The sequence below is a fragment of the Mauremys reevesii genome, linkage group 11 (genome assembly GCF_016161935.1).
Source record: "Mauremys reevesii isolate NIE-2019 linkage group 11, ASM1616193v1, whole genome shotgun sequence".
NCBI classification, from domain to species: domain Eukaryota; kingdom Metazoa; phylum Chordata; order Testudines; family Geoemydidae; genus Mauremys; species Mauremys reevesii.
Genome location: NC_052633.1, coordinates 28,110,814 through 28,133,816, shown reverse-complemented (window position 1 = coordinate 28,133,816; position 23,003 = coordinate 28,110,814). Strand labels below are relative to the sequence as shown.

Below are 23,003 nucleotides of genomic sequence, written 5' to 3'. Positions count from 1 at the left end.
TCTCCCCCAGTTCAAATGAAAATCCACTGAACCAGCACTTGATGACTTACATTTTCCAAATCAAATTTTCTCAGCAGTTTTTCTATTCTTAGGACCGAGTATACAAAAATGATCAAGTCACAAAGGCAGAAACTTAGCAGAAAAGATCTAAACTCATGTACATATAAGGACTGATCACATGTCTGAAGCTGGAATTTGCTCTGTTTTTTATTCCTTGGAACACAGCTCAGTGCCTTTCTCTGTATACTGTGAAAAGTTACATAAAAGAACTGTCACATTATAATCACTCTTATCTTCCCTCTGAGTCACTAATCCTTCCCTGCCCCCTCCCTCCCACAAACCCACTGTATCTTTTCTCTCACAGAATGCTGTGTGGTCTAGTTGTTTAAACAGAGAAGGGGGAAAACAGAGAGTGCCTAGGTTCTAATCCTGATCATAGGCAAATCATTTAACCTCCGATGGCTCAGTGAACCCAGATGGAAATCTGGATGGACCACACTGAAAAAAGATGCTGCTTCTAAGATGGGCTTTCCTCAGTAAACATATAATAAAGTCACTGCTGTTTGGCAGAAGTTTTATTTTTTCAATTTTTGTAAAGAAAAGAATGTAAGAGGGGAAAAGTAGGTTCCTGACAAGTTAACATAATGGCCCTTGCAATTGATGTTAATAAACAATATTAATGGACCTGATCCTGCAATCTTATATGAACAAAGGTTGCAAAATCCATCCTAACTGTGCTAATATTAAAATATATTAACACTTAAAGAGAATTAACATTCAACAATAAATGGTGCATGGGAGTGTGAGAGAGAAGGAAAGAAATGAGATGATGATGTGGTTTCTATGGCAATAATCTGTATTTATAAACACTGTGGTAAAAATTCCAGTACTATAAGGCAAAGCACACAATTATTTTTAAATTCAATGAAATTTTTAAATGAGTAGATATGATCTTTTAGAGGTATTCAGCAGATGTGCATCACTTATGTGAACCACACTCTCTCTCTTCTAAGCAGATTTCATAACTTTGAACTAAACTGCCAGCTCCCATGGTGGGAGGAAATGTCCAAGAGGATCCCCTTGGAGCGTTTTTTCTACATAGTTTCACAGATGGAGGAGCAGTACCGCCAGTCACACATGTTCAAAAATCATGAGTCAGATCCCAAAATATCATGAGATTTTAAAAATACATTTCCAATCTTTATTCAATTTCTGATTTTTCATAGATTCATAGTAGGGCAGGAAGGGATCTTGAGAGGTCATCAAGTCCAGCCCCATGCATTGAGGCAGGACCACGTAAACCTGGACCATCCCTGACAGATGTTTGTCCACCCTGTTCCTAAAAACCTCCAAAGGTAGGGATTCCACAATCTCCTTGGAAGCCTATTCCAGAGCGTAAGTACCCTTATAGTTACAAAGATTTTCCTAATATCTAACCTAAATCTTCCTTGCTGCAGTTTACACCCATTACTCCTTTCCCTACCTTCAGCAGATATGGAGTTCAATTGACCACCATCCTCTTTATAACAGCCCTTGACATATTGAATACTGGTATCAAGTTCACCCTCAGTCTTCTTTTCTTGAGACTAACTATGACCAGTTATTTTACCTTTCCTGATAGGTCAGGTTTTCAAACCTTTTATCATTTTGGTTGCTCTCTTCTGGACTCTCTCCAATTTATCCACATCTTTCTTAAAGTGTGGCACCCAAAGCTGAACACTCCAGCTGAGACTTCATCAGTGCTGTGTACAGAAGGAGAATTACCTCCCGTGTCTTCCATATGACACTTCTCTTAGTACACCCCAGAATGACATTAGCCTTTTTTGTAATTGCTTCACATCGTTGACTCATATTCAATTTGTGATCTACTATAATTCCTAGATCCTTTTCATCAGTACTACTGCTTAGCCAATTGTTCTCCATTTTGTATTTGTGTATCGATTTTTCATTCCTGTGTGCAGTATTTTGCACTAGTCTTTATTGAATTTCATCTTGTTGATTTCAGACTGATTCTCCAATTTCCGAAGTCATTTTGAATTCTAATTCCGTCCTCCAAAGTGCTTGCAGCCCTTCCCAGCTTGTTGTCATTCGCAAATGTAATGAGCATACTCTCCACTCCATTATCCAAGTTCTTAAAGAAAACATTGAATAGTAGTAAACCCAGGACTGATCCATGTGGCACCACAATCGATACATCTGCCCAGTTTGACAGTGAGCAACTGATAACTATTCTTTGAGTACAGTCTTTCAACCAGTTTTTCACCCATCTTATAGTAATTTTATCTAAAGTATATCTCCTTAGTTTGCCTATGAGACTGTCATGTGGTAGTGTGTCAGAAGCCTTACTAAAATCAAGGTATAGCACATCCACTGCTCCCCCCCATCTACTATGCCAGTAACCCTGTCAAAGAAGGAAATTAGATGGGTTTGGCATAATTTGTTCTTGACAAATCCATAGCCTTTAGGGGTCATATTTTCCAACTCTCTTTTGCCGCCATAAGATCCAGAAATGTCTCTTTTTTTAAAAAAATGGAAGCAGAGATTCTTATGTAATCAGATGACTCCAGGAGCTGAGGTTTTATGAAAAACGCCTGATTAATTCTGTGAGGCCAGTGAGGAGACAATGTGCATATCTTCCAGCCCTACATCCACCGCACACAGTGCTATTCATTCGTATCTCCACTCTGGCCAGACTCCATCTCTCTTCCCTCTGTGTAGATCCCAACCTTATTGAGCCGCCTCCATTGAGTCCTAGGGTAGGAGTGACAGTGTCACAAAGGGAAAAGACCTTCTCTGTGGGAGGATCTTGCTTGAGATTTTTTTTAAAGAGTTTTTAAGAGCTTGCTCACTCAGAAGAACAAGAAAAAACCAAATGGCTCAATCCTGCTAAAGCACCCTTCAGTGGGAGTGGGACTGACCTCACAATATGTGGGATGTTACAGGTGTAAGATATTGGAATGCATGCAGGAGGCAAGGAAATTTTCCACATTTTGGAGTAAATTTAACCAAAAGCTGGTAAGAGAAGTAAACTGAACTACTCAGAGAATATAAGAACACACAGAAATCCAGGAAATTATTGCCATAGGTAAGCACTACCATATCCAGATGGAGTTTGGAGGAGACTATAAATCTTCCTGCACTGAGGCAATTCCCAGTATCTCAACTCAGATTCAGACAAGCAAGAGTGAAGACAGCGATGTTCTAGTTTTCATGAAATGACTCTTGTGGTGTGACACTATGGATGGCTTTTAAGGAAACTGGCAGAGAGCTGGTGCACAGGCAAGGAATGGTCTAGGACAGTGGTTTTCAAACTTTTTTTCTGGCGACCCAGTTGAAGAAAATTCTTGATGTTCGCAACCCAACGGAGCTGGGGATGAGGGGTTTGGGGTGTGGGAGCGACTCAGAGCTGGGGAAGAGGGTGGGGGTGAGGGCTGTGGGGTGGAGCTGCGAATGAGGGGTTCAGGGTGTGGGAGGGGGCTCTGGGGTGGGGCAGGGAGTTGGGGTGCAGGAGGAGGGCTCCCGGTCAGCGTTGCAATGTGGGGTGCTAAGGCAGGCTTCCTGCCTTTCCTGGCACCGCGGACTGCGCTGTGCCCCGGAAGCAGCCAGCGGCAGGCACTGCCCCCCACCACCACCCCCGGGAACCAGCCAATGGGAGTGCGGAGCCGGTGCTCGGGGCCAGGGCAGCATGCAGAGCCCTGTGGCCCCCCTGTCTAGAAGCCAGACCTACTGCTGGCCACTTCCGGGGTGCAGCGTGGTGTCAGAACAGGTAGGAACTAGCCTGCCTTAGCCAGGTAGCACCGCCAATGAGAGACTTTTAACAGCCCGGTCGGCGGTGCTGACCAGAGCTGCCACGACCCAGTGCCTTACATTCTGCGACCCAGTACTGGGTCACGACCTGCAGTTTGAAAATCACTGGCCTAGGAGCATGCAATGGTTCTGCCAACAGTTTCCCCTACTCTGAGCCCTAAGGCAGGAGGAAGAGGGCCTTAACTAATGCCTACTCCCGGTGTTCACTACAGGGCCAAGTACTGGAAGGCTATGTATGGCCCACAAACCACAATTCCAGCCACCATGTGGGCTCCATTTGACCTTCCTGCACTCCTAAACTAGCCTGGACCAGTACACAGAATTTAGACTGAAGACCAGCATCCTTCTCTCTACTGAGGCATTTATAGCACACTTACCTACATGGTATCAAACTGCACTTCCAAATGACACTTAAAGGAACACTCTCAAGTTGGCTAGTCCCATAATTAGGCCTACCATATGTTTGAAATTTTTGTTCTTTTTAACATGCATTTACCATACATAACTACTGCCAACCAAGTAACCATGAGCAACATTACCAAAGCAAATTGATATGCACTGGCATTGGGGAAGAAAGATTCTGTAGGGAAACAGATTTCATTTTAAAGTGATTATAAGCATCACAGAGAATTGTTAAATGATGTCTTTGTTTTTAAAGTCCTTTAGTGCACCTACTTAGTCATCCTTTGAAATCCATTCAGGAATTTTCTACCTGCTTTACTACTTTCAATCTAGCTGTCCTTCCACACACACAGGCACCCCACTCTCATGCTGAGCACCATATACATTGTTAGTTATAGGACAGCATTCTCAACTCGGATGCACTGGCAGGGTAGACAGAAAAAGCCCCCGAACTTTTTGAATTCATTTCTGCTTCTCGACAGCGTGAGCTCATCATCACACAGGTGACTGTTGATTAGCAGGGAGCTAGCGTGGTATTAGCCATGCGTTGGGGGAGGTAAATCACACTGAGAGTGGCTTACCATGGCCGCATGCAAGCTGAAATCTGATGCCTGGACCTGTGTCTGTGAGATCCTGTAACCCCCAGAGATGCAGCAGTCACTATTAAGATGAAAAAATGACCTTGTAGGGAAATCACACATGTGCTATGTAAGGTAGTGTGCTTTTCACTGTGAAAGAGTATAACCATTGTTCTGTAAATGTATCTCTTCTAAATATTTATCTCCTCCATGCAGCTTTTTTTTTTCTCCCTCCCCTCCTCCATCCCAAAAGCTAGGACAGATAAGAGAAAAAAAGAAAAGATGAGATGATGATGTGATATTCTGGATGTTTATGGAAATGAAAGAATGAAATGAAAATGAGGAATGGTTGGAAGGAAGTGGTTTCAAATTACAGGAAAAGGAGGGTGACAGGATGGCGGCAGGAAGATCAGCGGTGGCGGGATGCAACTCTGGGGCTGCTGCGTGATCAAACTGCGCCCACCCCACCACCCCGTGGACACCCCCAGCAGAGGATGACGTTACTCTGATTTTTTTTTTTTTCCTTCTCCATCCCTCCTCCCCTCTCCCTCCCACACCACTCTCTTCTTTCTCTCTATATAAAAAATAAAAAAATTAATGCTTTTAAATGAGAGATTTTTATTTTGCATAGTAAGCTGTACTTAAGGGGGAGGGGAGGGGAGGGGGAGGGACTGTCAATCAAAGGGGTTGGTGTTCATTGGGTCACAATCCAGGGCTGGACATTGGTTTGGCTGAGGTCTGAGCGAGTCAGTATGTGCGCCCAGCGAGCCTTACAAACCAAATGCATTCCCACCACCACCATTCTGTACTTGCTCAGCCCTGTAATTGACAGATCTGACTGTCCAGGTCAGGCTGCCTGTGCTTCTTCATGAGAGCCATGGCATCAAGGGGTAGGTCCCCCCCAGGATAACGGCAGGCCAACCAATCCCCCCAACCCCATTCTGGGAGCCCAAAATCGCGTTCAATGGATAGAATCAAAATCTGTTTTACTTAGCAACGGTTGTGTGTTTTTCCTCATTCCTCCCTGTTGGCAGGAGTTTTATTTATTTATTCTATATTTTTAGTGTGGGAATGCTAAATCAATGCAGAGAGTTCTCCATTTTTTTCAAAAGCAGCAAGACTGGTAATCATTCTAATCTAAGATTTCCAAAACACTTCCCCCTCCCCCCATTTCCCCAGATACATCTGTAATTTGGGAAGTATGGCACACACCTGCTATCATTTGTTCTCTAGCAGTTCAGGGCAGTTTTGGGGGGAGGGAGAAGGGAAGAGGTGGAAGGGGAACTGTATTGAATCACTTACAGTACATGACACTATGCACTGATCTCAGACCCTTGCAATAACTTGCATGACAACAAAGTGAGCTAAGGACAAACTAAGCTGTGAATTTTCTTTGCATTTATGGGCCTAAATCAGGCTCTTAATCAGAATCTAATGCCATTTTTCACATACAACTTAACAAGTGCACCAGATTGAGATACAAACAAACTATAGAGATGAATTTCCTTCCCCACTTCAATACAAACACATTTTCTTTCCAAATAATCAAACAGTTCTTTTTTACACTGAGCATGGCAGGAGGAGTTTCCTCGTGTAATTATGCTAAACACGAGCCAGTGCATTCTTAAGCAGAAAGAGCAATAACTGAAAATGATGCAAGAGACAAGTTATCTTATGATACCACATTTCACAATCTGGCCTATCAAATGCACGTTACTGTTTACTGAGAGTTCAGTATATATAAAGTGCATTTGAAAAAATATTGTTACATCAAGGGCTTAACCCACAGTTCCCATAATAGCAATGAGCAAATAAATGGCATGTATTATGCCTGCAGAAATCTCATTTAAAATTTGCCTTTTTTTAAAAAAAGTTACAGGAAGGTCATTAATGAAATTAGAAGCTCCATGTTCTTCATTTAATAGCCTGATATTCTACATATCTTCCTTTCTAGTTACCATTATATCTGAAAAATGTACAAGATATGTCCCGCTTTATGGCAACCATATGAAATATACTCCAAAGTCTACACAAAGTGCTCCCTCTATAGGGCTTCTTATACAATGTACAGAATCATAAACTTCTCATTTTCTCCCACAGGAGTGCAAACATTTTCAAAATAATTTCACTGTTTTATTCATTAGGATTTGAATTCCCATCACTTATGCAGTGCCCTGTATTGCAGATTATGGGAGAGGATTTAATAACGAAACATAACAAAACAAACAAACAAACGGGAAACTGCATGATAGGATGCAATAAAATCATTGTCATTTGCATTGAATTTTAGCCTATTAGTCATTTCTACGTCTTTTCCCATTAACCTCTGCAATGATTTATTATGTGAGAAACCTAGCCTAGGGCACTATACCTACTGGATTAAATATAACTAGTCTTTACACTTTTCAAAAAGACATAATACACCAATACATCTGAATTTGGCAATATAGTAGAAAAGGCCACTACAAAGTTTCCTGAATATCCATCACTTTCTTGCAGTTACATGATATTAAGTATAAAGGAACATAAAGCCTGCCATGCCACATAAGTAAAGTACGAAGTTTGCTTCCTTCAAACGTCCTGGAGAAAACTATCACTGTCCAGATAAGCAAGTCAAAAGGGTGGGGAAGTATCATGCAAGAAAAGCCTGGATTCCATCAAATCCTGTCCCTGGGAAGTAAACCGGGAGAAAGAAAGAAAGAATGTAATAAAGCAGATGCAGGTCAGTGCAAAAAGACTCCACCCTGCAAGGCTTCTGTGTTTATTTCTCTCAACTCGGCTCAGATTGTTCAGGCTAGTTTCCAACCCCAGAGACTGCATTTAGTCTCATCCCAAGCACTTTCTTTTGTTGAAACTTTCCAGTTTCCCCAGCCCCACACGGAGTTAATGCCAAGCAACAGGGTTTATTCCTAAATGCTCCACAGAAACATTTTGCATTTAATTGTTCTCCCCCGATCTTCCACCGAAGGCAAGAGACTTGGGAACCCTGCAAAGCTCCAGCTTTAAAAAACTCAGTTGTCTTCCGATCAGATTCCCAAGGTGCAAACCTCTCAGCCCCCTTCTCTGCATTTAAATCACAAAGTCTCACAATTACTGTATCCCACAGGCTTTCTAGTGCACTTTTTATCCAAACTATGCAATAACCAGGCTGCACACAAAGAAAAAAGGAAACTCACCACCCACAAATTCTTCTTCAAATTCTTCTTGTGCTTTTATTGTTATAAATTGCCCTAATAAAGCAGCAAGAATTAAAAAAGTTCTTGTTTGCACCCAGATTGCCATCATGTCTAAATATTAGACATGTGTATCCTCCTGAGCAGCAAAAAGTGCAAAAACTTAAGCTTATTTTAGCACCATGAAGTCAGCTGTGGGATCTTTTCCTTTCAGCACTAGCTCCAGGACAAAGTCTGCAAGCCCCGTTTTTCAGCACCAGCTCCGTCACAGTCTGCAAACACTTTTTTGAAGTGATGCAGCTTTAAATAGGAAGAATGCTGCCTCCACTTCTTTTCCTGCCCCTTTTCAGCTTGTTCAGGCTCATAGTCATCCAGTCCCTGCCAAGCAACAGTCTGATTGATGGTAAACAACCGAATCAGAACTAGCTTTACTTTTCCTTGAACTTTTCCTTTTACAAATATATTTTCAGGATCTTTTCCTGCTGCTGTACAGTAAAGATAATGTATCAGAGCAATTTATTAAGAGACTCACACGTATTTGAACAAAAGGCTGCTGAGAAGAGAGTGGTCTGCTCCTTACAGACATTCCTGGCTGCTGAAAGGGGCCAGGCATAGGAGAGTATATACCCTGTCTTTAGCCACTGACAGGGGACTCTACCCCTTCCAAGCTGCTGGGAAGAGGCTCTTCCCTTCCCTTTTGAACACCAAGTGGAAGTTAAACGATCCACCTCCCTCTGAGTTTGCTGCAACACCTACCACCATCCCAGCCCCTGAGACACCACAAGAGCTACCAACCCCCACTAGTTACTGTAAGGGGGATTACCCTGCTTGGACTGCCATAAAGGGGCTCTCACTTATCTGCCCCCAAGTTACTGGGGCTATCTCTACCTTCTGTCCTACCTACTGGGAGGAAGATCCCTGATTATTGCAAACTTCTGGAAGAAGCTTTACTGCCCTGGCAGCCAGAATGGTGGTCTACCTACTTACCTTTCCCTGGTCAATATGCCTCCACCCCCTGGCAACTAGAAGAGAATCTACCTAAATCCTCACCTCCCATTCAGCCACTGGGAGAGTGCTCTACTTAACATTCCAGATCCTGGGAGAGAACCATCTGAATCCTCTACACCCAGCGAGTCACTGGAAGTAGACTCTACCCTTCTTTACCTCATCCTCCCAGCACAGCTCAACCCATGTCCCCCTGACTTCTGGGATGGGATCACCTGCTCATGCTGGGTGGGTATATTTAATCCCATCTGCTGGGAGAGGCTATATCCTTCCTGGCCATTTGAAGGGGAAAAGGTATCAGCATCAGCAGCCAGGGAGTCACAGTCTGGAGCAGCCAGAGCAAGAGTCCAATCCCTGCTCCCAGTGGCTGCAGTGGGAGGTAGACTTTCTTGCCATGATTTGGGTGCAAATGGGGAAGATGTTTCAAAAGGAAGGCGGGAAGTTTCCTTCGTTTAGAGTCAGTTTCAGCTTCAGCCGGAGTGAAAAAGATCAAGGAACCAGCCTCTTATCAGAGTAGTAAGTTTTAGAAAGGAATAAATTGGTTTATGTTTATTTTCTTTTGTAATTTGTCTTTGTGCAATTAGGGGAGTAATCAAATTTAGGTATTCTTGTGTGTACTAAGGTTTTTGCCCAGGGGAAGATCCTGTGTTTTAAATCTGTTGCCTGTGAGATCAGCTTGTATGCTGTCTCCCTGAGGTTTTTTTCTTTTACCTTTCTTTTCTCTAATTAAAAGCCTTCTTTTTAAGAACCTGATTGATTTTTTCCCTGTTTTTTAGATCCAAGGGAATTGGATCTCGACTCACCAGGGATTGGTGGGGGGAAAAAGGGAGGGGGAAGGAGTAATTCTTCCTTGTTTTTGAGATCCAAGGGAATTGGATCTGGACTCACCAGGGAATTGGTGGAGGAGTCTCTCAAGGCTACCCAGGGAGGAGAAGATTTTAGGGGGGAAGACAGTTTTCTCCAGATAACTCAGACATCTGAATGGTGGCAGCGAGACCAGATCTAAGCTGGTAATTAAGCTTAGAGGTGTTATGCAGCTCCCCACATCTGTACCCTAAAGTTCAGAGTGGGGGTGAGACCTATGACACATACATATAGGCAAACCAGTCTCCAGCATAAGCAAAGGACAGTTTACTACATGATCTTATTACAAAAATGAGCATAAGAATACACAGAAAACTTGTCCCCACATAGCAAGATGCATTTCCACTAACAAGGAGCCTTTCAAGAAGATTTGAAATAGAGCTGGTCAAAATTTTTCAAAATTCAAGTGAATTTTTTTGTTAAAGTTCGAAGTGTGACCGGGGATGAAAATTTCACAACATTTTTCTCCTGCTTTGTGACAAGCTCTAGTATGAAGTTCTCTATGGATAAGGTCCCAAGATCTCAGATGCTACCCTATCCCAAAGTATCACAGACCCTATAATTCCCTATAGCCCTCCATGTCCCCTCACTCCAATCCCCCTCCATCAGTGAATCCTCTCCCTGACAATCCTCCATCACTCCTACCTGGTGCTGTCTTTTAGGGCCCTGTTTGTCTTACACTGTTTGCTTAGGTAGCAAGGCCACAGTCTCCTTGGATTAGGAAAGGCAGCTGTGGGAGAAAAAAAGAACAAAGGGATCAGGTGGTTGGCAATTGCTTAGGGAAGGTCCTCTCTAGAGCTGTGCAAACAGTTGCAAATTCAGTTTGAAATCACATCACAAATGTTAGTTAGAACTGATTCAGAGGCCCTGGAGTCCAAAAGGTTATTGTGTTAACACACTCAGCTTTCCCTTAGCCAGACCTCATTCCTAGCCCATAGGTTAGTTTTGGTTTGATGATTTTGTCCCCATTTGCAGAGTTATGCTGGTATCAAATGTGGAACCAAATTAGTTTGAGATTTGATGCAATAACAGGATTTAGATCTCTAGGAAACTTTCCCTTCAAAAGCAGGATGTTAATATGTGAACCAGAAAGAAAATGTTTGTTACCTTATAGCAACTGGAGGTTCTTCAAGATGTGTGGTCCCTATCTGTATTCCACCAAGGGGTACACATGCGCTCCATGCACCCGGAGACAGAGAGTTCTGAAAGCAGCATCCATTGGTCCACACCTGCACCCTGGCTCACCTCAGGCCTCCAACCGAGGAAATAAGGGGTAGAGCAGACAGACCGCCTCTCCAGTTCCTTCTCCACTGCAAATCAAAGAAGATCCAAAGCAGAGGAGAAGGAAGATGAGTAGTGGAATACAAGCAAGGACCACACATCTTGAAGAACACCAGTTACTATAAGGTAAGTAACTTCCTCTTCTTCTTCAAGTGCTGATCCCTATGTGTAATTCCACTGTGGGTGACTGACAAGCTGCATTCAAATAGGAGGAGGGTGCGAGGTTGGAGGTGGCAGAGCCGAATGGGGGTCTGCCATTCCAAAAGATGCATCAGCAGAAGAGTCCTGTACCAAGGCATAATGATTTATAAGCATGTGAATGCAACTCCACGTAGCTGCCTTTCAGATATCAAGGAGAACCATTTCTTAAAGTGATGCTATGGATGCTGCTTACGCTCTTGTGGAATGAACTCTTATCCTCTGAGTCTGGGGGGAAGATTAGACAGCTGATAGCAGAACAAAATACATCCTGAGATCCATATTGAAATTCTTTGAGAAGATACAGCCTAACCCCTGACTCTTTCTGCTATGGAGACAAACAATCTCCTTTCTTCTGAGGATGCAGGTGGTTTTGTGAAGAGCACAAGGTGAACTGACTGGTTCAGGGTGAAACTCAGACTACTTTGGGGGTGAGTTTAGGATGTAAACACAATGAAATTTTGTTTATAGCACCATCAGTGCTCCAAGTTCACCAACCTTCCTAGCTGAAGAGATGGCTACCAGGAATGCAACCTTCATGGAAAGTGGACACATGGAGCAAGAAGCGAATGGTTCAAAAGGGAGCATAATAAGTACTGAGAGAACAAGATTCAAGTCCCATTGGGGGTAGGCTTTTTTTTTTAATATCCAGAAAGGTTCTGATTAGACCATTCCAGAATCTGCTAGTCAATGGGTGTGGGAAGATAGAGTAGCCCTGTGATTGCTGCCAAAAGGAGCTGATGGACAAACTTGCTGTCTTTAATGAAAGAATACAGTCCAAAATAAGAGGAATATCCACAGCTTCTCTGTATATATGTCTTTGATATCCTCAAATAAACTCTTCCACTTGGCTAGGTAACATTTCCTAGCAGAATCCTTCCTGCTATTAGAAAGGATGCTCTATATAGCTTCACAACATGATCATTCTAAAGACAATGTCCATACAAAACCCAAGCAAGACCAACCCACTGAGATAAAGTGGATGTGGGTTGGTCTTGCTTCATCTTGCTGTTCCCCTGGGTCAGGAGATCAGAAAATGCGGAACAATGATCGATGCCCAAGATGACATGCATAGGAGTTTCAGGAATCAAAACTGTCTGGGCCAGCTGGGGGCAATGAAGATGATGCATGCCCTATCCTGCCGAATCTTGTGCAAAACATGGTCTGACCATGGAAGAAATAGTGTTGCCCTGCAAGTGGCAACCTAGGCCTCCTCTGGTTCAGTATATTTTGCATTTCCTGTTTGTTTGGGAGGCGAACAGGTCCCTAGAGGTAGTCCCCCATAAAGTGAAAATATTGTTCACCACAGAGTCGTATAGCTCCCACTCGTGATCAACCGCAAAGTGTCTGCTGAGAGAGTCCGCTAGCACATTCTGGTTCCTGAGAGGTACAGGGAGATCTGATTGCCAATGCACCTGTTCAACAGACTGCCTGCTTCTGCACTTGGGGGGATGGTTGTGATGTTAGGCATGGTGACCTTGAATGAACACAAGAAAAGCTTCACAAGCCCTTCAAACTGCTCACAACTCCAGAACTCGAGATGTCCAGGTGCATTGCACTCTACGGTTGTCCTTGTGGGCTCCCCAACTCCACAGAGATGTATCTGTAATGACTTCCCCATCCAGTGAGGAGGCAAGCAAGGGAACCCCTATGCATACTTGGCAGGGATTCAGGGACACAGATAGTGGGGGTATACAAGACTGCTCTAGCTGTCTCCAAAAGTTAAAGTTCCAGGCCAGGCCAAAGAAAACAAGCAATTCTTGGCCTACTATTCTTCAGAGCATGCACATATTTGAATAATTAAAATTCCTGTACCCACCTGAGGGCTTCTTTAAAACATAACATGAAAAACTCCCATTCTGTTGCATATGTAGAAATCATTCTGAGTTAAATATACTTCATTAACTTGTATCAAGCTGGCAAAAATGTGCACTCAGACATGTTACTAAATATTTGCTCAAACTATGAGGGTGATGCCAGTTTATAATGTGTTGTAGCTGATTTCAGCAATCTCATTTTGTAGTCTTTAAAAAGTTTTTTTTATAACTTTAAATATATAGAACATTTAATAATAGGTTATGCTGCACCTCTATGGCAGCTTCCATTTGATCTGAAATTGCTTTACCACCATGAATGAATTCAGCCTCACAATACTCCCATCAAGCAGGGAGATTTTCAGATGGGGAAATTAAGGCACAGAGCGATAACAGGCTAATCCTGGAGCCCTATATTACGTGAGTTGTCCCCTTTGATATAAAATAGAGAAATGGGCTTTTAATTACTTGAGTCATGCAGGAAGTCTGTGGAAGAGCTGGGAATAGAATCCATATCTTCTAAACTCCAGCACTCTGCTTTAGCCACAAGACCATCTTTCCCCTCAATTGCAATTAGGTGTCTATCTATTGGTTTAACTGAGCAACTAAGGCTGCTCTTGCTCCCATTACATTCAATGGCCAATCTGCCATTGTTTTCAATAGAGCCAGAACAGGTCTTTATCTAACATGCCTGAATCTATTTCCTGCACTTCAGATCTTTCAGTGAAACTAATTTGTTCTGAATTCTCAGGATCTTTTAATGATGTTAAATATAAATGAAGTTTAGATAATATACTCTTCCCCCCCCCCCAATAAATTGACAAGGGGGATCGAACTCCTTTTTAATGTAAACGATCCTAAGGCCCAAGTTCAGACATAACATTTCAATAGGTGGTCTGGGAATAGCTGAATTGTATTCAGACAGAATTTCTCTAACTGAAAAAATATACTTCACTTGTTTCAGTTTTGATAGCTTTGCCAGACATACATTAACCAAAGTGAAGAATAATTAAAGCGGCAGCTGATGCATATGAATTCTAGCCTTTGCACTTATATAACATTTTACTTTCTCAAAGTGCTGCATAAGCATTAATGAATCAGTCACTTTTTAGCAAACCTGTGCATCTGGAGCATTCATCATAAAAAGATTAATCTTACTGAAATGACTGCTTTCCTCATCCAGAAAAAACAGAACATTAATTGTACCCGTGCAGCAAAGTAGACCGTTCTGTCCCCAAACACAGACTACTGAAACTTTAGAATCCCTCAGGCAGTGATCCCTACTTCATGTTGATAAAATTCAGGGTTTTCAGAACTTTTGACCCCTTTTGATTTGCATTCTGTTTGCAGAGTCTTTCACCCCTCACCCTCCCTTTTAGAAGCACATTAGGCCATCAAGCCTTAACTTTGGATTAATTAGCCCTCAGAGAATTTTTCCCAACACTGCAGTTCCAATGAATATTTCAGTGTATCTTCTGCTAAGTACATCTCCTTAGAAAACAATACTGTTTTAACAGATCGTTATTTCAATTTGTCCTCTGTTGTCAAAGGATAAAGTGTACTCATTAAAAAACCAAAAATACGAAAACATCTTTAACAAATAGTGTTACGCTATAAGATTAGAATTCTCAGCCCAATCACGTGTTCCTCATTTGCCTCAAGCACCCCACATCAACAGGAGTTTAGCGTGCAAAAAGAAATGCCAGATGGGGCCCTTTACTGGTTTGGTGTAATGTCTGTTGATGGCAATGGGAGCCTTTCTTTTAAGTTCAGTAAGTACAGGATCAGGCACTAGGAGTGAGATTTTAAAAAGCACACCGCTTTGGTTGACCTCTACCCACACTGAAGTCAATGCAAGTTTTACAACTGACTTCCATGGAACAGTTAGCCCAATGCTGAGTGCTTTTGAAAATCCCACCCTATATAACAGTTCTTCAGCCACCATCATTCTTAGCAGCTCAGAGATCTCTGCACTCTCTTGCAACTAAATTTTTCACTTAAAGGAACAGAGTCAACTTTAAAAATAAATCACACTTCTGTCTATTGTTAGAATTTTCCCAGTCACTTTAAGATCTTTATGTTTCACTAAATAATTTAGATTCTTTGTGTGGAAGGGTGAGAAAGGATCTCTCTTTAGTTACTTTTTGCGCAAGGGGCGGAAATGGGGGTGAATATTAATGCTATTTCACAAACATGGTCAGTTTTATTTTTTGAAGTAGTATTAGTCTTTGTTTCTGAATTATTAGTGTGGGGTCTTGGAGTACTTCAGTCATTCAAAATCTGTTTTCGTTGGGGGTGAGTCCAAGCCTAAAAAAGCTAGGCAAAGTTGTTAGGGTTGGCATGATTCCCTTCAGACTGCCTCACCTCAAAATGAGCAAAGAAATCTTCAAACTCAAATGGAAATGCTCACAACAGAATAAGCAACAGATCAAGAATAATTAGGGGAAATCTTGCGTAAAATCCTGCTGTATAATCCTATAAAATTATAAGTTATTTTTCCGTTCCGTTTTCCCTGCCCCAGAATGGGTTTCTCAAGAGCCCTAACCAGTGGACCAAAGGCTCTCTGAATGGAGGGGCTGACCCACAATCACAAAGATTGCTGGCCCCAAAATGACTTTTCCAATTTGCTGACAAATTCCAAATATGTTCAGAACCAAACCAAATATTTTCGCTGATTTTTTAGTTTGCTGGCCAAACTGAGGAATCAATTATTCAGCCAGCTCAGAAACTAGCGCTTACACAAATAACACTCCAGTTCCTTTCTCTGAGAGGGATGTGGTTCGTTTAAAAAGCACGTCTAAGGGCACATTTATGCAGCAAAAAAACCCACCATGGCAGCGAGTCTCAAAGCCCAGGTCAACTGACTTGGGCTCATGCTATGAGGCTAAAAATAGCAGTGTAGCCGTTCCTGCTTAGGCTGGAGCCTCAGTTCTGAGACCCAGTGAGGACGGTGGATCTCAAAGCCCAGGCTCCGACCCAAGTGAGAATGTCTAGACTGCTATTTTTAGCCCCCTAGCATGATCCCTGCAAGCTTGAATCAGTTGACCTGGACATTGAGGATACGTCTACACAGCAAAACAACAAACAAAAAAAGGCAGCAGCAGATAGGCTGACCAGATAGCAAGTGTCAAAAATCGGGACGGGAGGACAGCATCTGTATGGAGCACCACACAGGATCAGGACCCGAGGTCACATAAGAAGTCTGTGGCAGAGCCAGAAACCGAAGACCAGGTCCGCCTGAGCTCCAATCTAGTGCCTTAATCCTTGTACTGTACTTCCAGTTTGAATAAGGAAATAGAGTAACTGGTTTCAGTTTCTGGTTTCCATGAAATGGCACAATGATTAAAAAGAATTGTTTCAACTGGAATAATTCATTGAATTATTGCTATTAGGTTTTTAACTAATCCTAAAACCTGGTCCAAATTGGACCTGACAATACTTCTCTCCGTCGCTCTGTGTTTGACTGATAATAAAACATGATGAATTTCACCCAGTTTAGTCTCTACTAATACAGCCCTAAGTTGACAGGAACCAATTGCAGCCAAAATTCATCTGTGATCTGATCCTGCAGTGTGCTGCACATCCTGAACTCCTGTTCAAGTCAATGGGAGGTCAGGTAATCAGCATGCAGAAGGATCAAGCCCCTGTTTTCTCTCAGACATCTAGATAAAAAAAAATCCTTACAACTTGGCCTAATTAATACTGAAACATGTTGCCTATATCCATAATCTATGTATCTTGCCAAATAATGTAGATGTGACTGTTAAGTTTTGCTTCCTTTTTCCTCATGTTGTGGACTTCCCATTTCAGACAGCAAAATTCGATATATACACACGTAGACGGATAGAACATGCCACTGAAATAGACCCAGTAACTTCATTAGAGTAACATACAACTCAAGATAAATGATAGTATTAGGATCTGGCCCTTATGTAAACATGAGAAATCTTCATCAGCCATCCTCAAACCGTGGTCCATGGACCATCACCAATCTGTGAAACCCTTCCTCGTGGTCCCTAGGACTGGAGTATTGGTGTGTCCAAATATTATTTTTCCTCCCTTACTGAGGGGTTTGTAGAAGGAAAGGGCTGCTGAACTTCAGGACAGTAATAAGTATGTATGTATGTATGTATATATATATATATATAAAACACCTTCCATACCCATGTTCATTATTGCTTAGAAACTACATTTTCATTTGAAACAAAATGCTGTGACTTTATATATCCTTTCAACTTAAAAACTGAAGGGATCCAAAAGCACATGATATTGCTTCCAATGTAAAAACCCTTTGCAAATGTTTAAAAAATGTCCAGTACCATACATCACACATGGAATTTACATTATCTAGGAAAATATCGGGTTTTAATAGTACTTATTTGCCCTGGGTGTTCAAAGAGCCTTCATCCTTCTTTACTATAGGCTTCAGTGAATGCTGAGGGCTCTCCATTTCCCACAGGAAGAGTTGAGGATGTTCAGAGTCTCACAGGAGGTGTTCAGTTTCTTGCAGGAAAAAGCATTATGTAATGCAGCAAAGGAAGAAAAAAAATCAGGGGGAAGTTAGATTCTGTACTAGTATCCAAGCAACATAACATGGTGAACCATGCAATAGAAGACAGGGGGGGGTTGCTAGGTGAACCTGCAGCAAGCTAACAGAGAGATCTGACATCTTGAAGGTGAGTCTAAAATAGCAGGAATACCTGCTGACTCAGAGAATATCTGATTCTGTTGTGCCCAGGTAAAGAAATGCCTCTGCTTGGCTAAGTCCATTTTCTGGTAGAGCCTTTCCTCCTATTATTAAGCATAACTTGTACGGCCTTCAAACATGAACACTATAGGATTGATGCCCATCTAAACACCAAAATGTGAGGAGAAGAAAGTCTGGGTTAGGACAACTGATCCTGATGTTTTCCTAAGTTAGCAGGTCTGGGAAGGGCTGAATGCGGATGGGTTGACAGAATTATCTGGGCCAATTAAGTGCAAAGAGAATGACTCATGCTTTGTCATGACGAATCTTCCATAGAACCTGGGGTATTAACAGGATGGGAGTGAAGGCGTACCTCAAATGGCCTGTCCAGGATAGCCAGAGGTCATCACCCCGGGAGTCCTGACCTTGTGCTGCTCTGGAACAATGTAAGTTGCACTTCTTTGTCATCTGTACCCAAGATGCTGTACCCTACTGAGTGAAGATGCTGGTCAGCACTGAACTGTGTGATTCACACTCATAATCAGTAGCAAAGTGCCTGCTGAGGCTGTCTGCCGCTGAGTTTTGGGCCTCTGGGAGGTGTGTCACAAAAACTGTGATGTGATTCCAGATACACCAGTTCCATAAGTTAATCACTCTACACATAGTGGAAGGGATTTCACCCCTCTATGTTTGTTTATATAGGTTGTTAGCTGACATTATCTGGACAGGACGGGATTGTCTGAGTGGAAGGAATGCATTGCAGGCCAACCTGGCCTGGCTTCCTGAGATGTCCATGTACCTTGTGCTGTGTAACCGTCCATGCAAGCTCCCCACCCTGTGAGGAATGCCTCTGTGATCATCATGTCAGATGTGGGAGGTAGGAAAGGGACACATACATGTCCCAGATTCCTCCACCAGGTGAGTGAAGCTGTGACACTGACAGGAATTGTCACTGCAGAGGTCATGGTGTGCCTGTCTGGCACATACAGTGAAGGGAGCCATGGTTGTAGACAACAGAGGTGTAGCCTGGCAAACAGTGTTAAACAGGTACAACAGGGTATATGGACTAACAGGGAAAGTCAGACCCAGACTGTTGTCTGAGATCTGACAGTTACTTGGTTTATTAGACTGTTCATGGCATGAAATCTGTCCACAAGGAGGTAGGCCCTTCCTGTGATTGGCTCAAGGGTTGCTCCTATAAGGGGAGCAGAATAGGCCAACGCTCTGTAAATTTGAAAATCATATTCATATTTGTCAAATTTCAAATAGAACCATAAACCTCCGTAAGAAACTTCTGGTCTTCCTTCAATTCATTATTGACAACAGAGTGAAGAAAGGAGAATTGTAGTGGAAGGTGAGAGGTACACCAAAAGTGAAGAAGTGACATAGCAGGAGGGATGACAGCTGCTGGGGTCATAAAAAAAAACCAGGGATTGACGGGCATCAGCGGGAGCTGTGCAGGGAAAGCTGAGGCAGGAACAGCAACAGCAGAGGAGCAGATAGCAACAACAGGGGACAAAGGAAGACCAGAAACAGCAGTAGGCACGTGGAGTCTGTCAGCTAAAGCTGTGTGAAAGTGATGACATGTTTTTATTCCAGGCGATTTTACTTCCCCCTCTCTCTCTCTCTCTCTCTCTCTCTCTCTCTCACACACACACACACACACACACACACACACACACTTTCCCAATTTTATTCTAAACAATTTCATTCCCCTTAAATTTTGCTTCTGTGCTAAATTCAACCCACTGGATATTTTTCAAATTAAAAAATCAGGCTGTTAATATTTCAAACTAAATTATGAGGTATGACTTTTAAGAACAGACATATTTGCAGTGTAGTTGTAGCTCAAAAGTTTCTCTCTCTCTCTCTCACCAAACAGAAATTTGTCCAATAAAAGATATTACCTCACCCACCTTCTCTCTCTAATATTTTCCCTTAGACAATTTTTCAGTTTTACTGGAAAAGGGCCCATTTTTGAGCCAACAGGTCACAAAGTGAGGCAAATTTTGTGGTTAAAAAAATGCAACCCCCCTCACATTTTGAATATTTCACTTTTGATGTAGATATTTCACACACATCTAGATGCAGTAGCACGTAGGCCATGGTGGGAGACAAGTGAAGGGGGACAAGGTTAGGGGAGGGCAAGCAGAAGTAACCGGGAAAAGGCAGCAGGAACAGCAGGTGAGGGAAATTAGGGAGAAAAAGGGTCAGGAAAAAAAAAGTCAGAATTTGTGCAGGATGGGATTAGATCCATGAAATATAGGAAAAAAAATAAAGCAGCAAATTTTGACTAACCCAGCTATAATACCATCTTCTGTCATGGGGCTAGTGATGTCACCAGTGGAATTACAGCCCAGTATAACATTATATAACTCTTAGTACAGTTGCCTAGTTACTTCTTCTATAATCAAGTATACAATGCAAAACAGATTTATTAAAAAGAAAAGGTTTTATTCTGCCTTCTCTTTACTTTTCCATTTCCTTTCCCTGTTGTCTTCTCTCCAATATTTTAAAGCTTTTTATGAGCTTTATGTCCACTGTGGATTGAATACACATGTGAAGCAGATTCCCCCCTCCAGCCTGCTTTTCAAAGATCTCAGTAAAACACTGCTTGAAAAGCACTATAACCCAAAAAACCCAACTTGTCAACTCTACATCTATCTTTTTCTGTGAAAAGCTGTTAACTGAGAGGTTTTGAACTCTATGCAGGATCTTCCTATCTGCTAAACTTAATCTCAGAAGTCTTATTGTTACACAAACAACAACTGGACTTTCATCTGGGCAACACATTGGAACAGTTTCTCCAGGGGGAATACGTGCCCTGGGTGTTCATTGGCATGTTTAATTTTTGTCTCAGTTTATACAATGATCCTGTGAACAAAAGCCCAGTGTTTAACAGAAACCAATTTCTTAGTCCTTTTAAAGAACAATAGTCAATTTGCAAATGAGACTGAACTGCTTTATTATAGTTTATACTTGATGCTTAAAGACACTTTTTCTTCCATGTCTTCAATAGCCTCTCTTATTCAGTTTTCATCATACATCCTCTAATGGCCACATATTTTTGAGTCACTTTTCAGAAACTTAAAATTGCTAGTGGTGACTCATAAACCATCCTCTTATCTCATACATTAGCTAAGTACTCCTGACTGCAGCTCAAATAATTAACTTTGTTAGCACTCCGATTTTACATTATCTGAATGCAAAGTTACCCATGTAATCCAAGTCATGCCAAATCACAAATGGTTTGGTTTAGAGAGAGCCAGAGATGAGTACCTCCCACAGTGGATGACTTGAATCCTCTTCTTTCTCCATTTCTGGAGTAGCAATCATCTGGTCAACTGGGAATGATTTGGAGATCTTGTTAGAACACCTCTGTGAAATGGAATTATAGTATAACTGAACACTTTAAAATACTAAATTGAACCACATACACTGCTCTTAAAATTCACACAGAACTCTTGTTTACATTAGTGTCAGTTCACGCATATCAAGGACCTACAGATGTATTACACAGAGTAAAACCCATGAACAGGCAGTCCTTTGCTAAAATATTGCAGACCAAAAAGTGCCCCAATCATCCAGCAAATGCCACCTAATAGGCCCTGGGGAGATGTGGCTCAGGCTGCTGGCCCCCTCTCTTTGAGCTTTTACACCAGTGGATTTGTTACATGTATGGACTCACTGGCCAAGCCTCCAGCCTGTTTATATGTAGATTCCAGTGAAAAGACCCTCACAGAGCTCTGTTCCATGGCACATAGGAGGAATAAAGTCCGCCTGCCTGGGCTTTCCACAGCCTGGCCACCCACCTAGTGAAAAAAAAGCGTATTTTTGTTATGTTTGGGCCTTTCTGCAGGTATGTGGTGGAGAAGGCCAGGGTCAGGATTTGACCCTGAGGTTAACATTTTTAACACTTTCAAATGTCCTGTATGTACCATATAAATACGGTCCACTCTACAAAACCTCTATGGGTCTAACCTATACGAAAATGTAAGAAATTGCAAGCCACCACATATCCTGAAATTTTACGAGAATGCTGAGGCCTTGTACGATTTGTAACTCAATCTCCCTGAAGAAAAGAGGCAAGGGGAGAACAGAGAATAAAGGAGAAAGAGGCACTGTGATAAAGAATAAGGCCCTGGTCCTGCCCTGAAAAACAAATAGTCACACCCATGAATAGATGAAATCAAGGGGGCTCCATGCTCGGCCTTATTGATTTCAGCCATGCTGCAATGGTGGGCTCATGAGGTTCTCATTGTAGGATTATGACCTAGAGAGAAAAGGGGGAGGAAAGAAAGTTAAATTAAAGTCAGTGGGCTATCAAAATAATATCAAACCCCTCTCCAGGTGCTTGAATCTAGCAAGAAAGCTTCCTGCCCCACATGAGCAAACTCAGCCAGAACTAAAGATAACAATCTAATTATAAAGACCCATCCTTAGATCTACCAAATTCAATTTGATGTACATCATTTTATGTTTAGATTTTATATTTATTATATGTATCATTTTAGGTTTAGAAAATATTGTGAAACTGTTTAGTAATATTCCATAAAGTGCTGCTATTTTTCAGTGGAAAAATGAGAGAGATTAATTCTCAGCGAGGCTCTTCGGTTTTCATATTCTGGAGACTGCGTATAGAGTACAGCTCACTGAATAAGATTAGTTGAATAATTTATTCAGCACATTTTGCCCAGTTTTTGCATACGTTGCATGACGCCCCTTTTTCATTACTTGCCCAACCTCATTGAAGTAAATCAGAATCTTTTCACTGACTTCAGTGAGCTTTGGATCAATTCCTTATACAGCTGGGCACATATCTGAGAGGGAAGGCTAAAGGTAAAGTCTGTGGGAATCGGTGTTGTTAGGGTTATCAAAGCACTCCAACTGACTCAGTGCTCTGGCAAATTCTGTAAAGCTCATCAGGACCTAGGTTAAAATTCCGATGGCTCTCCAGAACGTCTGGCAATCCTTTAGAAGCTTGACAGCTTCTCACAAGCTTTTCTTAACACCTTGTTTTTGTTACTCTTTTCAGTGTCTCAGATTTGGTCAGTGCCCTATACCTTGCCACAGTCTTTAAATAAACCTCATTTGAAGTATCTCGACACCATGTAACTAGGAAGTGTGGTGGGGGGAGAGATTAGGAGAAGAAAATCACAACCCCCTGAAATATCTTTTCAGCATTTCCAGTGCC

At 42.1% G+C, this 23,003-nt stretch overlaps 1 protein-coding gene across 4 annotated transcripts in view; it reads right to left on the bottom strand.

Annotated features, from left to right (window-relative positions):
• Window positions 1–21,109, bottom strand: part of COL5A2 (collagen type V alpha 2 chain) — a 186,685-nt gene extending 165,576 nt beyond the window's left edge. For 2 of the 4 annotated variants that reach the window (XM_039495573.1, XM_039495574.1), the window contains exon 1: window positions 7,964–8,222. In XM_039495573.1, coding sequence (XP_039351507.1) covers window positions 7,964–8,072 — 109 coding nt within the window. In that variant the 5' untranslated portion in view covers window positions 8,073–8,222. Of the gene's footprint in view, window positions 1–7,963; window positions 8,223–21,088 lie in introns of those variants that run through there. The other 2 variants (XM_039495576.1, XM_039495577.1) reach the window with 2 other exon arrangements.
• Window positions 21,110–23,003: the final 1,894 nt, after the last annotated feature.